Below are 15483 nucleotides of genomic sequence, written 5' to 3'. Positions count from 1 at the left end.
TCCTTCTCCTATTACATCAGCCCCCAGTGCTGTGAAACCTTCAGTTCCGCAGCCACCACATAGAGGGAGCTCCTGCGTGTGGAGAAAACCAAAGCGTGGAAATGCTGAATGAGTGAGAGAGTGAGAGTGTGTACAGGAGAGAGAGAGACACGGAGAGAGAGGGAGAGGGGAGAAGAGAGAGAGAGAGAGAGAGAGAGAGAGAGAGAGAGAGAGAGAGAGAGAGGTGCGGTGGACGGAATTACATCGTGGGGAAATAATAATGTGACACACACCAGCAGCAACAATATCCATTTGGACTGTGCGCCACGTTGTGCGTGCGCTTTTGTTTTCGCACCAACTTTGGCCAAGTCGCAGCGGACCCGGCGATCCGGTGTGTTGCCCCCAAAGGCTGCGTGACAAGTTGGGAGAAGGTGGCGGAGGAAAGAGGAGAAGTCGCATCACTATTTCTAAAATTGGTACAGTGAGATTTTGGGGTGGAGGGGGCGTGGACGGCGGAGAGGAGCGGCGGCGGCGGCGGCGAACATGTTGGCTTTTGGCTGCGGTTCCAGTGTAGTGATGTGCCGGCTGGAAGAGGAACCGAGCGACGCGTAGAGGACGTGGACTGAGCGGCTGGACGCGGAACGCATTCGTCGGCTTTCTGTCATTTTAAAGCCCGCTTGTGTTTTTTTAGTTTTTTACGTGGATGTATTTCTTCAACGCGCTGTAGGAGATTTGAAGGAAGGAGCCGGAGCCGTGGAGCGGGGGTTTAAGACGCAGCAGCTGCCGTGCGTAACAAACCAAATCTGCTCCGTGCCGCAGCTATTTGAATGAGAATAGTTGGCTTTCAGTTTTGTGTAAGGAAGCCTAATTGCTGGAAGTGAGTGCGCATGGTAAATTGCTGTCCGTGCGTAAAATCGATGTTTTAATGACATTTGGGATTTGAAAGCTGCGGCAAGTGAAAGTGAGGTGATCTCCATGTGTAAATATTGACAGGTGTTATCAACCTTTCATTCACTAGCGGGTCTGTTCGTGTATCTAACACATCGCGGACTCATTTGTAACCAAAGCTGCGCCATGGATCGTCCACGTTCTTGTTTAATCCTGCAGTTTTAACACACGTTGATGGGAACAACCTTAGGATGCGTTTGAAACGCCGGATGGGAAAGTAACCATCACTTCAGTGTCCTCTTCCCTCCCGAGTTGTAGCAGCCAAAATGACAAGCAACGGACCTGTCATCGTCTTCGAGTGGCTGAAGACCCTCCAGCTCGCCCAGTACGTCGAGGCTTTCGTGGATAACGGATACGACGACCTGGAGGTTTGCAAACAGATAGGAGACCCCGACCTGGATGCCATCGGCGTCTACATCCCCCACCACCGGCAGAGGATCCACGACGCGGTGAGGAGGCTGAAGGAGGACGCCAAAGACACGGCGAGCGCGCTCTACTTCACCCTGGAGCCGATGCCACCCGCGGCCGAGATTTATACCAGTCACATGGTGGACCAGTACGAGTCCAAACTGCGCGGGTCCAAGTCCTGGACCGAGCCCAACAGTGACCGGGTCGGGCGCACCGGTGGCTACGTGGGTGCGCAGCGGAACCTGACGCTGGGCAACAGGAGGGAGCTGGTGATTTACCCCAAGCTGAAGCTGAAGATCATGATCAGGGATAAACTCATCAGAGATGGCATCAACCTGGCCAAGCCGCCCTATTCTAATAAGGTAAGAGGAGGACTGACACACATCAGCTGCCAAAGGTCATGCGTAACCAGCGTAACCAGTAAACCAGTGAATCATGTCAATATCAACACACACACACACACACACACACACACACACACTATAAAATGTCCCACCCTAATTCATATTTTTGGTTTGATATACACTTTAAAACATTCAGCCTGTGTGAAGCTTTTGATTTCCATGTGTTTTAAAGGTATTTTCAATGTGCACAAAGTTTTTTTTATAAGCCACAAAAGCTGCTGTCACCTGCTCAGAATCATCCATCGCATGCAGGATGAAAACTGTCAGTCAGAGAAGAGGGCTTTTTGGTGCAAAGGGCCTATTTCGAACCATGTAGGTAAATGCCAGTCCGCCTAAACTATTCAGCCTCGCCGCCAGTACAGAGGTGTGAGTGGTTTGCTGTCATGGTGAATGATGGGAATGAAGTTGCTGCAGATCAATAAGCGGCGAGCGGAGAGGAGCTTCCTGAGGAGCGTCTCTGATTTCCTGTAAGGGGGGGGAGAAAAGAAGATTTATGCTGGTGATTATAAATCTAGTCTGACCTCACCTGTCCACTGAGGGTGGACCAACCAGGCCCCCATGAGCCCTGATGAATGGGCAATGGGCTATTGATTGCTGTGGTGAATGAAGAGTGGCGAGCCGGGTTTGGCTGTGGCGGTCCTGTGAGGAGCCAGACTGTGAGAGGGCCCTCTTGTTCTCACAGGACTGACGGTGACCTTTTGGTCAGAAGTGTCCGAATCATATGCCGCACCAGCTGAGAAGGCTCTGCCGAATGTCTGCTGTTTACATACAGCGTTCGACCGGCGTCTCTGCAGGCCAGCGAGGACACAGAGGTCATGTCCTGAGCCCGGGAAACCTACAGCAACACGCAGGGTTTTCAACAACCCGAGAATCTGACCTGACGTTTCATTTGCAACTTTCAGCGAAAATAACGATCGAGAGTAACTGCCTGTCAGTTGGTGAGCGGAACAGGCGAAACCAGTCCCCCAGCTATGAGAATGTGCAGGTGGTTTGGAGGCCGGTTTTTGAATCCTGACACTTTAATTTCCCTCATTCATTCAACGCGATACTTATCTCTCTGATTGATGTTATATTTAAGGGTGTTATTTCCTCAGAAATGAAGTCATCCAGGTTTTCCTGAAGGGAAGGTTTTTGTGGTCGGCGGGAACAGGAACCCTTGATTCAGCTGATCGAGAGCCTGGTGATTAGCTGCTTTTCAGTGGCTGAGCGAGTAATGAAGGCTTTTAGATGTCAGCCGAAAAGGTACGGTGTCTGCGTGGGATCAAACATGTGGCCCTGTTCATACCTGTTAAAAAACGTGCGTCTTGGTCGATCCGATCACAAGTGGACAGCTCCGAGTACGTCGCTTCACACCGGGCATTAGAATGCGTCCCCACGTGCACCTCCAGTGACCACTTGTGATTAGATCTCACCTCCCTGCTCCATAAGCAAATAAACACAAACATCATGTCTGTTTCCAAAGACCCAATGTACGCACAGCTAAAAGAATGTGGCCAAATGCGTCCCACCGCACATCCGGATGTGGTCTGAGTGATCGGATCTGAAATGCCTCTGTCCTGGGTGTGTTCACACCTGTAGTCAGGACTGTCCACTTGTGATCAGATCACTGGGGACAGATGTTTCAGTGTCGGGTCTGAGCAGGGGACTGTTTGTCTGCTGGAGTGTCTGCATTTGCATATAATTATTTATTTATGGGTGTGCTTTGTAACGGCTTGTCTGTTTGACTTTATTTTCCAACCGACGAAGATCCTGGTGTGATGCAAACACAGGCACATACCCACACTCCTATTTATCTAATAGCACACAACCCAAACATTAATTCCATAAACCCTGTCCAGTATGTGCTTGCTTCCAAATGAGCTTTCTCAAACTGAAACCAGCTCTGAATCCTAGTTTTGCATGTTGCATGAGCTCTTTCTTGTCAGTCTACATATTTCAGCCACTTTGGCCGATGGTGAATCCCACAGAGATGCAGGATTTGTGAGGGATTATCTGTCAAACCAGGGCTGAAACAAAGTGTTGGTTCCAGAGGGTTAAACTCTTTCCCTTTGAAGGCTGTGTTTATTTAGAGCCAAAGCTTTGGTGTCGAGGCTGCGGAGGGGAATGTGCAGGTCAAGGTCTTTCTGCCTCGCTCTCGCCCTCTTTGTGCGTGTGTGTGTATGTGTGTGTGTGTGTTTGTGTGTGTGTCTAACCCTGTAGTTTTGAATTGGCTCCAGCCCAGTGCTTTTCTCCCCAGGAGAAGTGAGAGGAGTTAAGAGATGGAGCTGTGACCAGCTGATGGAGGGTTGACTAACTGGGCTGTGATTGGTCTGTAGATAGCTCCCCTTCTCGCCGCCCTTGAGATGAGATGTCAGCCCCAGTGGAGGCCGAGACCAGAGAGACTCGGGGGCAATTACAGGACACACAATGTCAATCTCCAGGGATGTGCAGTGTATAGCATAACCAAGTTCTCCACCCGCATTAAAACTGTCCTCTGTGGCGTGCACAGGGATTTTCACGCTCAAACGTCTGACAGCCCCTCTCCCCCTTCGTCTGCGTGTCAGCGGCTTTGTCTCCGCCGTTTGTCATCGTGCCAGAAACATACGCAATATAGGCACAATATATTCAGAAGCCCTATCTCGCGCCTGCTGAGGATCCTGTGCGACAGCCCCCATTATCAAACAATTCACTGAAAGGGCTCTGCTGGGTATAATAAATACCCATGATCCTTATCAAAGCTGCAGAGACCCCTCGTCTGAGAGAGAGTATTATTCCTACTGATGTAAACAAACACTTGTGCGATGGGTTGTGCATTTCTAGATCTCTCATAAGGGAACAATATAAGACTGGGAGACGGAGCTGCTCGTCTGCCTCTTGTTCAATCCACTGCAGGCGTGGGGTTAATTTAATCTTTATCTTCGGCTTGAAACTTTCTTATGGATTTCTGTTGCAATGCGAGTAAAAATGTTATTGGAGAAACTATCAATCTGCTTTTTAAGTATTTGTCAACTCCACAGACACCATGTCTGCTTTGGTTTGATTTGAGTGAACCCGTGTGTGTGAATGGCTGATGGGGAGCAGGTTGCTTCCTTAAACAAGACACATGATCATATACATTATAGATTAGATTATCCGAGCTGTCCTTTGATTAATGAGATGACATTTGAAGACTTCATTTAAGATTTGTGTAGCTTTAAATGGCCAAATCAGTCATTTGTCATACCTTGTTCTCTGTTAGTTGTGTTGTATATGTTTTTATAATACATCGTATTTATAAAGCGCTTTTCAAAGCTCTCAAAGTCGCTGAGTTTTTTCTCACTGTTTGTTGGTTGGTTTGTTTTTAAGCAACATTCAATAAACTACTGAATAGATTTCCACAAAACTTAGTTGAAGGATGTGGTATGATTTCCCAGAGAATAATCAATGAATCTTGATTTTTTTTTAAATCCGACATTTAGAGAACTGATATCTATGAGAGTGTGTGAAATTTGTAGCAGCTTGATTGAATTTAATGGAACTGTTGGGTCGTGGCTCAGCTTTATTGAATTCTATTCTAGTTTATTATGTTTTATCTTCAGATCTCTGTTCCGTCTTTCACTCGTTACGAGACACAATTTCTCCAGCGTACAGTTTAAGTTGAAATTGAATGTTATTTTAATGTCCCACCCCACTGATCTATATGGATTTTTTTTTTTATTCTATAAGAAAAATATCTTTTACTTTAAATAACTCTTTGATTCATCTCAGGACCAAACCATGTAGAGATATGTTCTCATCCTAGTCTCATCCAGGGCTGTAAACAGTGGACGGACTCAGTCATAATAGCGCCTCATTGTTAGTGTTGTGTGTCAGGAGGAAGTAGAAGCCAAACAGTGGGAGATTCTCCATTGTTTGTGTGCAGGCTGATGGAACCACATATCCTTTCACTACTGCTCTGTTTTGCGTTCCCAATTTCCGTCCATTGAACCGGGCTGCGGAGGCAAGTGTCCAGCATTGTGCCGATGGGTGGTTGATAAAAATCTAGGTGTCATGCGGAGAGGGTTGTAAATAGATGGGCACATTTTTTGCCGGCCGGAGAAGACCTGGTGGGTGTTTGTGAAGGGGACGCACCATCAGGTGGTGGAGGAACGTTACTCCTTCCTCTGACCTCCACTCAACAGCTGATCAAATGTGTAGGCTGGGAGTCGTGAGAGGCCCGCAGCTTAACCAGCCTTAAGAATGCGAGCAATGCAGTGGACATCCAGAATTGTCACACTCAGAACCAACGACAGCCGCTTAACTAACTGTTACCAGCTTCCTTTAGCTAAAAAGAAGCTCGACGCCATTCATGCCAAACACTCGTCTCACTTCCTCTTTCACTCCTTTTATCTTGATTAATATCCCAGCACTTTGGCCCTGGCAGGAAATTAGGTTTTGGTTTCAGACGACCCCGTGTTGGCCCACTGGGGGTGTCGAAGGCCCTTCAGGCTTGTGGACGACTGCCAAGAGTTGGCGAAGGTGAAAAATAATGTCAGCAGTTTTACATTTAGAACCAAAAAAATCAATGTAGGAACAAATGTCATAGAATCTCTTTCCTCTGCGGTTCCCATTTAAGTTAGTTATAGCTCAGGTTAGACAAAGATTTCCAGTCAAGCTGTTGTATTATATAAATATAAGCTGCATTCGGTTTTCAACTACACGTTATCATGAATTACAGGCTATTGCTGTCACATGAAAAATACGTTCACAGAAAGCCATTATTTCAACTTGGCTGTTTTTCCTGAAGAAAGAGCTGTTTCATGGCTTCAGTGGAACCCTGCAGAGAACACTTTTCACGAGCTTTTCATTTCCCCTATATTTTCTTTCGGGTTAACATCCTCTTCATTTTGACCCGTGCTATAAGGGCTGGCGTGTTGCCATAACGGAGCCTTTCACTACAGCCTCTGCGTTTTCCAGGCATTCTGCTGAAAACCCCTGTTTGCTTAGTCTTTATTAAAGGCTCCTTAAAGGCACAATCAACCAAGGACTTATAAAGGGGAAGTCATAAAGAAGTCAAGGACCAGCTCCATTGTCCTGAGAGGACTGAGAAAGTCAATTAGCGGAGTGAGCTGCTGTTTGGGTTATAAAAAAAAAGCAGGGCACTAAAAGGGATGGATCACGTTCCCTTAAGATGGAAAAAAAGTCCCATATACACTCATTTCGTGGTTCTTTCTCCAAACAGCCACTTTGTTTATGAGCTTTTAAAACCATCTTTGTTAAGCATAAACTGCAAGTACCAGGTTTTAGTTTCTACGGAGAGCAGCTGTGAGTGGTGAGGACTGATGGCTATCACGGTGACCTTTGACCCCTGCAGCTTCTGACCTGCTGGACTAAAACACTATGGTTTGATGGTGGTCTCGCCCCCGGACAATGAAATGGGCTGCGCACACTAATGGCTCCTCAGAGGGTGCTTGTTTATACAATGTCAAATTTATCTTTCTCATTTTACTTTAGAAGATTTAGGACATGGACCATGAGTCAGAAAATGTTTCCAGAGTTCACGTCTCAAAACAGCTGTAGATTGTCGTGAGTGCATCAGTTTCCCATCTGTGGAACGTTCTGTGTGGGGTCCTTTGTGAGGCAGGAAAACAATAACTGCAGAAGAAGCCACTTCACATATTTCTTTAATCATTCCGGATAAATCCCCATTCACTGGATGGATTTCACCGTCTGGCACTGTGAGTCAGGGAGTTTCTGTCTGTCCCTCTGTCAGTTAGACTTGACCACCCATCTCCTGGGAGCATGTGCAAATGTGGGAAAGCGGCCTTTACGCTGTATTTGCAGCTGGTTTTCTTATTTCAGCAGGAAGGGAGCGAGAGGGTCTCACTCCTACTGTTCTGTTTCTCACATGATCAACTGGCTTTGGAGCTGCTTTTTATTCCCTGGACATGCGAACTGTGTTGGAAAGATGACATTTCACAGAACTCAAACTTGTGCTAACCTTCTCTCCAATTAATCAACTGACAATTGTAAGGCCATAACAATCTCACCATTTAGATGTTTAGCTCATGTGGAAAAATTTAAAATGTATGCCCGTGGCAGTATAAATGTCACTCCCTCTATAGCCTTTGGAGATGTATTGTATTTAAATAACATATGCGAGTTACAGTATACGCGTGTCACTTAAAGTTATGCAGCCATGGTAACGGCTTTAAATAAGGCAGGAGACTGCAGAGCCATTTCTTTCTCCACAGTGTGCCGGGCAACAGGTCCTGATGACTCACATTCATGACAGATACATTATCAGAGCTATTCTGGTCCAAGGTTTTAGCACCTTCCAGACAGCATGTCTGCATGACCCCATAGTATCTGCATCAGGAGTGGCTGCAGGCTCCATTATCAATACTTATATTCCCCTTCGGTAGACAGGCAAGTTATTAGAATTCATGCTTACATTTGTTTTGTAATCTGTAATATGTTGAGTCTGTGTTTTCAGCCAGTTCTCAACAGAAAACCCATCAGTAGGGAGAGTGTAGGCTGAATGGGAGAAGCGAATGTTATTTTGGTTCTAAGTTATGTTTGACATGTGTAAAATGCCCCCCTCTGTATTTCTGAATCCAAGCCTTTAAAATCAAGGCTATACTTTATAGTCCAGTGCACAGAAGGCAGATCCTTTCGTCAGCAACAGCAAACGGAGAAGCTAGATGTTCAGTTGCAGCTGTAAACAAGTTTGTTTTTCACACACTTCTTCACCGCCTCTCTGCAGAACACACGAACTGCAGCTCGCTTTCATGCAGAAACCGCCCTTAGACACGTGAAAGAAACTCCATGATAGTCGCGGCACATGTGCACAGTAATGACCCTGTGGTCCTCTTTGAACAGTGGAGATGGAGGGAAATGAAGACATCAAGCACCGCAACAGGATGGAGAGTGACAAGAGAGCAGGCCCGAGCATCTGTCTGTGACAGGATCCAGATTGCAAACACACCTGCAAATCAACACACAACCGCACGTTTTCTGCCTCTCTGCGGCTCTGTCATGTTTGCAGTTATGGCTACACTCGCTGGGATTACTCTGGTGGGGATCATTAAAATTTCTCATAAAAAAAAAAGAAACTGAATTGGTTCGAAAATCATTGGAAAACCCCGAGTCAAAATGTCTGTCCCTGGGAAAACTGTGTGGAAGACAAACTGATCTCCAAAAGGCATAAAGTTAAAGATTCAACCTTCTTTTCGACATTTTTATTATATTTGTTTTGTACAGCTTTTGAGTGAAAACAGGTAAAAGAGCACTACAAAAAAAAATCCCGGGCATCTCAAGAGATTTGAGTTTTCAGATAACTTTAACCAAGGTCTCAGATCTAAATTAGCCAAGGGCTCATCTCAGTGGTTGCCTAACACACAAAGGGATTTCAGGTAGCCATTTCATCAGTTGGCAGTACGCAACTCCATTTGTAGAAAGACCAGTAAGGCTTTTGCTGGTTTTTCTACTTCTGTTGTACTTTTCCTCTCTCAACTTCCTATAATTGGTCCAATCTGTCAAGAAAGTGTTTTCTCACTGCAAACATCTGGACCACTTCTTTTGGGTCATTTTGGTGTGTTGGCCCAGATCGTGGTCCGAGTCACATTTCACACCTCTTCTTTTGGTTTGGATTGAATTAAAAACGTCTTAAGGTCCAGAATAAAGGAGTTGGTGTGAAAGTGCCCATGAAACTCTGGAAGGACTATTCAAAGATTTGCCAGAAAGCCAAATCCAAAGGTCTGTTTGTCTCCAAAAGACCTTCAGGAAGATTCATCAGATTCTGGAGTGGTGATGCATTAGTCTTACTGAGCAGTGCAACACCTACACAAACATGACCTTCGTGGAGGAGTCATCAGAGGAAAACCTTTCTTGCATCCTCACCACATAATTCATCGATAATGCTTTGGGCTCGTGTTGCTGCCAGTGGCATTGGGAACATTTCCCTGGTAGAGGGAAGGATGGAATTGATTAAATACCAGCAAACATAACACCGTCTGTTTGGCTTCTACAACAGGATAATCATCCTAAAAATCCACAATGGACTACACCTCAAGCTGAAGCTTTGCTACAGCCCAAAAAAAATCATTGCAAATCTGTGGATAGACCTCAAAAGAGCAGCTCATGCAAGACGGCCAAAAAAATCTTACAGAACTAGAAGCCTTTTCTGAGGAAAAATGGGCACAAACCCAAGAACAAGAAGTGAAAGACTTAGCTGGCTAAAACAAGCGTCTACAATCTGTGATCCTTCCTGAAGAGGCTGCTACTAACTACAGACCATGCAGGGTGCTCAAATTTAGCTTTGGGGCCTTTTCCTTCTTTATTATTTTGAATCTGTTAAAGCTTTAAAGTAATCTTAATTAAAATATTGAGGAAATGTGTTAACTTTACCTTTATGCCTTTTGGAAATCGGCTCCCCTTTTTTCTCGCTCAGCCTTTACACAGTAGCAGAAACCAGACCTGAACTTTGTCATGCCTCTGTACATTGTTGTGTAATGCACAGGCACTGTATGCAGATGTGCAGTAACCTCACACATTCTTAATGCTGTGTTTCCTTCGGAGGTCATGTGTGACCTACAGTCCAAGAAAGCTAATTACTTTTGACTCCCACGCATGTGAGGAGGGGAGGTCACGCACAAGAAAAGGGGGCTTTGTTAGAAGTCACCATAGAGACAAGTTTAAAGGCCTTTAAACATCAAACCATATGTTGCTCCTGTAATCTCTAACTTACATTATTTGCTGGCTTAAATGGCAGACGCAGGGTTTGGGATTATTGCATAATGCTGTAATTCTTTCAGCGATACATGTGCTCCGAGGAGTTTTAAATATTGCTCAAGCTCTTTGGTTAAGCAGCTCTCTCTTTCAGTGTTGTGATACCAAGTCTGCCAACTGTGCAGAAACTCAGCCGTGACATAGTCGGTGAAAGTGGAGCCATATTTCATCAACAAAGATGGATGAATATGATTGATTTTCATAATCAATTCACCACATTTTTTCTCTATTAATTGCTTGTTTCGTCCCCTACTCAAAAAAAAAAAAATTCAGTTAACGACGAGAAAAGCAGAAAGCTGACAGCTGATTTATAAGGAGAAAAAAATAGAAAGTCATAATCTCTCATTTTATGAGCTGAACTCTGCTCCTCTAAAAACGTGACGGAGCACATTCCTAGTCATTTTTGCTTCAACATTCGGGCCCAACTGGATGAAATAATCCTCTTTCCCAGGAAGACGCTGTTAAAAATGAACAATGACAGTGTTCCCTGTAATGCATAGGGCTCAGACAAGCTCCATAAATCAGAATGATGAGGGAGGAGACGTACGCTGGTCGCAGCTTAGCGGTGGATTTCTCAAGGCATGGAGTCGTTTTAGGAGGGTTCGAGTGCTGCGGCGTACAACAGAGTTCAACTGTTCTGCATGTAGCTACAGTTTGGCTCATGTCAGCCTGTGATATCTTGGACTGTGTTTAAGGGATATAATGTAGGGGTGTAGAGAGATGAGTGAGGCATGATACCACGGAGTATGAGTGTTACACACAGACAGAGGGAGAGTGTGTATAATTACCTTGTCTGAAGCCCTTGCCAGCTAGGTGCACGGAACGCAGCGCAACCGACTCTCAACCCCTCCTTATCCCTAATTGGTCCATTTTGAAGGCATGAAGGCAGGGCTCCGCTGAAAGCTTTGATCATGGAGACCACACCAGTGTCGATATGTCCCTACCTGAGTGCTTTTGTAGTGGTTGTGCCTGGCAGGGGATTAAGCCATATACCAAACCCACTGAGTGTCTGTCTGTCCTGTCTGTCTCATGCTCTGGCCTCCCTGCGGCTCCACATACCTGAATCCGAACCCTAATTACCTGGCAGTTACTACATTCCTCAAACACGCCCACGCAAACACACTCGCACAAGAACTGTGTGTTGCACATCTTCTTTTATAAAAGAAGAACCAGCGGCATTTTGTAGATACGCTTTTGTCTTGTGTGGTTTACCGCTTTTAATATTCCAAGCATTTACAAAACATTTATGGGTTCCAGCACATTCCAACACAAATGTTAATCTCCCCGTGAGTGTTGTGTGTTCTGTGTGCATCTACTGTGTCTCTTTGCAAGTATAAGAACTCTAGGAGTAGGTTCCTATATTAATTATTTAACTTTTAGATGATTTGGAGCATATGTAACAAGTGTAATCGCTTCACACTCAAGGCTGCGAGCAAAACCTTTTTCAAACAGGTTATTCTAAATAGATCAGGGGTGTGTAGGCAGAGATGTTCCGATACCAGCATCGGAAATGCTTCTGTTAGTGCCGTAAAAAGTCATCAGCTAGTGCGCTAATCTAGAAATCTGAAACTGTAAGTGTTTACAACGCTTTTCCCTTCGCTGCTGGTGGTTGAGTGGTGACTGATAAGGACCAGTCAGGAAGTGAATGCAGGTGACTCATCATTTCCAAACGTCTCCTTTTTTTCAAGCCATCCAGACTATATTGCTCCCCCCCCCCCCCTGTGTTTTCACACTAGCATTCCCCAACCAGCAGTGTTTTCCAACTTCTCCATTTAGGTGATTGAAAACTCAAAGTAGTGTGGGCAGAAAGCGGAAATGAAGCAAGTAATGTGCATGTCTTCTGAAAGCTTATGGATATCAATGAAACAGACAAAACAGAGCAGTACCATGGACAGTTGTTGGGGGCAGTGTAGCCAATAGTTAAATGATAGATGACCATAAGACAAGAGGAAGAAATTTCAACAAAAAGTCCTACTACTGATAGTATATTTATACCTGCAGTTTGCACATTTTGATAACAGAGCCAGAACATATATATGCCACCAGAACAAAGTTTGAAATTAATATCGCAGTATGAAAAGGTTCAAATTTCATATTCTTCACTGACTTTTCAATGAGAGAAGCTTGAGCTGGCTTTAATATTTCTGTCCATGTGAGCAGCTGTCAACGAAGTCACGCTCATCATTAGCGGATCACTCTCGACAGGCTCAGTATGGAGGGCTAGAGTTCATCACTTTAATTGCCGTTTTCTGACCTCCGTACATGTTACAGTCAATTGTTCTGTTCATTAACTGTTAATCGCTTGCCACACTGCTTCATGCAGGGATGAATAGTCGCTCCACTGCGACTGCTTCAAATCTGAATCCCACATCATTAAAGCTTCAGTAGGTGTTGGAGTCCTGTGGCCTCTGCGAGGAGACGTCTGAATAAGTTTGTTTTTGCTCGGGTTAACCTTGCAACACATCATTCAGCTCACCCATTCTAGGCTTACCCAAAACACACTTTTATACTTTATACACCCATGAAAAAGCCTTCATCCGTCATTCACCTCAATGAATGAAGGTTTTGAGCCACAAAACAGACATGTACCTAATGAACAGTATATGCTCTGAGGGGTATGATGTCCACTGGGTATAGCCATGCATTCTTATGGATATTTTTGTATATTGGGATGCTCTTGTAGCCAGCTGAGGTCACCCTCCGTTAACGTCTGGGATGTGCACTCTTGGTGCAGCTTCATCTGCTGTTGGTGAACCCCAAAACCACAATTTTCATGTCAGCAGATCTCTCATCCACCGCCGTGCCAAACCAACCCCTGTTTACTTTAATAGCCCCTGAGAATTCTTCTTTAAGTCTCTCAGACAAATCTGGAAATACATACTGGTTCCCACTTTTCTCCCCATTTTCTCTGGTCCCACCACATGTTTTTTTTCACACAATGCCTCTTGCCTTCAGGGCCTGGCGCCATCATTCAACTATCTTAGATCATTCCAACCTCAGTTTAGTCTTCTAGTTCACGTTACACATTGAACCGAAGCCGTGGCTCGAGTCAAATGTGTGAACAGGGTCGTAAGAATATTTGCCCTGATAAAATATTCTCTCATTCTCAAACGCAGCTATCTGACTGCTTGTCTTCATTGCTGGTGGCCTGGTGTGACTTTTGCTGAAAGGCACAGGTTTATGTAACCAGTCAAATGACAGATTCCCAATGTTCAGCTTTGTTTAAAGAGGATTAGGTCAAGCTCATATTTATTTCGACACAGGGGGCTTTGAAGAAATGTTTTTGAAGAAACGTTCATTAAGAGAATTTGAATATTCAGGTCAATATCCTGGGAAAATTTGGGACTAGGGAGGGAGGCCTAAAGCCTAGAGAGTAGCTCAGGACATTTCCCCACGCTGCGGGTCAACACTTTTCCTTTTGAATATTCCTTGTTTGATCTCAGGCCTGAGCCTCCTGCATAATAACAGCAAGGCTGATAATCTGCCCCTAACATGCAGTGGTCACGGCCTTTAGCGACAGGGGAAGTGTCGTTAATCCGGTAAATCACCTCCTCACCATGAATCCATGCTGTACAGAGCTGCTGTCACACACAAAAGCCAAACAATGGACCGGCCGACTGACAGCTCGCCGTCCAAGCCTGAGCGCAGGGGTCATGCATCAGGAATTTTCTCCGCTCCAGCAAACATCCTCACCCAATTTCACCTCATTCTCACTTACTTGCAGACAGGGCAGACGGGCTGAAATACAAATAGACTGGCAGAGCTGTCAAGCCAACGTACAGGAAGGGATAAAGACGGACAGTCGGTCAGACAGGCAGACAAAAAGTTTTTACACAGTTAGAAAAACTAGAAGGTACAGAAAAAGTTGCTGGATGACATTTTAGTGATGTAAAAGTCATTTAAAGTTGTCATTTTAACTTTTTAAGGAAGAGCTGACTCTGATACACTTATACTTAGAGCTGCTCCAATCGAATTTTCCCCTTTTCAATACCAATCCCAGTACGATGCAGAGTATTTAAAAAATAACAACTTATATGAGGTATTTTAAAAGTTGTATCATTCCAACCCTGTTTGGAAGTAATGATTGTTTCCATTTTTGCGAGGCCTAATGCAACCTGGCATTTTCGGGCAGTAACAGAAGCCTTTCCGATGCTGGTGTCGGAACATCTCTACCTATTCCCCTGTTTGTAAAAGGTTTCGTCTGCAGCCTTGAGTGTGAAGTGATTACACTCGTTACATATGCTCCAAATCATTTAAAAGTTAAATAATTAATATAGGAACCATTAGATCAGGAGTCAGTTCATAAACCATGTTAACGGATGATTGCTGTAGTTAGACGACATAGTGACTAAGTGCTCATTTATAGAGAGACAGACTGAACTTTATTGTAAAAATCGATCGCCTCGATTGCTCTATTTAAAGATGCATCCCCTAATTGAAAACCTTTTTTGCCAGGAGAGGAAATGTAGCTCAGTTAAAGTCATTTTCAGCTCCTGTTTGGCCTTTATCCTTCTCATTTAAAACAGCGAGTGGGACTGCTAACAAGATGTATGCCAGGAGCAGGACAGCAGCATGGGAATGCTCGGCACCGTGCGTCTCTCGGAGCGCCTGTATGGTAATACGAGTCTTTGTTATGGTCACTTAGCCTTTTCTGTGGCCGGGTGAAGAATTTTTTCTTCCCCCCCACCCCCCCGGTGGATGAGAGTACACTGTCAGTCCAGAACAATGAGCTGCAGGACTGAGCTTCTTTTCCCAGCAGCCCCAGCAGCCCCTGCAGCTCTGATCCCTGTCCACTCCCATTTATGGAACAGTTGAGCGCCAGTGCCCCCTCGCACCCCTCCTCAGCTACCCCCACACCCCCGCCTCGGAGCAACCGGTGACCACACTTCACCCAGACTTAAGTTCACATTTCTAAAAACTGCACCAGCCGACGACTTTAATCCTCAGGGATCTGTAAGTGGAACGAGTAACAAGATTACCAATACTCTGCTGAAGATGACACAAGATCTTTATCCAC

General features: G+C 45.0%; 1 protein-coding gene across 2 annotated transcripts in view; it reads left to right on the top strand.

Annotated features, from left to right (window-relative positions):
* The first annotated feature begins 210 nt into the window (after positions 1-210).
* Positions 211-15483, top strand: part of sash1a (SAM and SH3 domain containing 1a) — a 157951-nt gene continuing 142678 nt past the window's right edge. The window contains exon 1 of one of the 2 annotated variants that reach the window (XM_035143492.2): positions 211-1697. In XM_035143492.2, coding sequence (XP_034999383.1) covers positions 1194-1697 — 504 coding nt within the window. In that variant the 5' untranslated portion in view covers positions 211-1193. The remainder of the gene's footprint in view (positions 1698-15483) is intronic. The other variant, XM_035143495.2, reaches the window with a different exon arrangement.

Source organism: Hippoglossus stenolepis, chromosome 20 (assembly GCF_022539355.2).
Source record: "Hippoglossus stenolepis isolate QCI-W04-F060 chromosome 20, HSTE1.2, whole genome shotgun sequence".
NCBI classification, from domain to species: Eukaryota; Metazoa; Chordata; class Actinopteri; order Pleuronectiformes; family Pleuronectidae; genus Hippoglossus; species Hippoglossus stenolepis.
The sequence above is the reverse complement of the archived record's forward strand: the minus strand, read 5'-3'. Positions and strand labels throughout refer to the sequence as shown.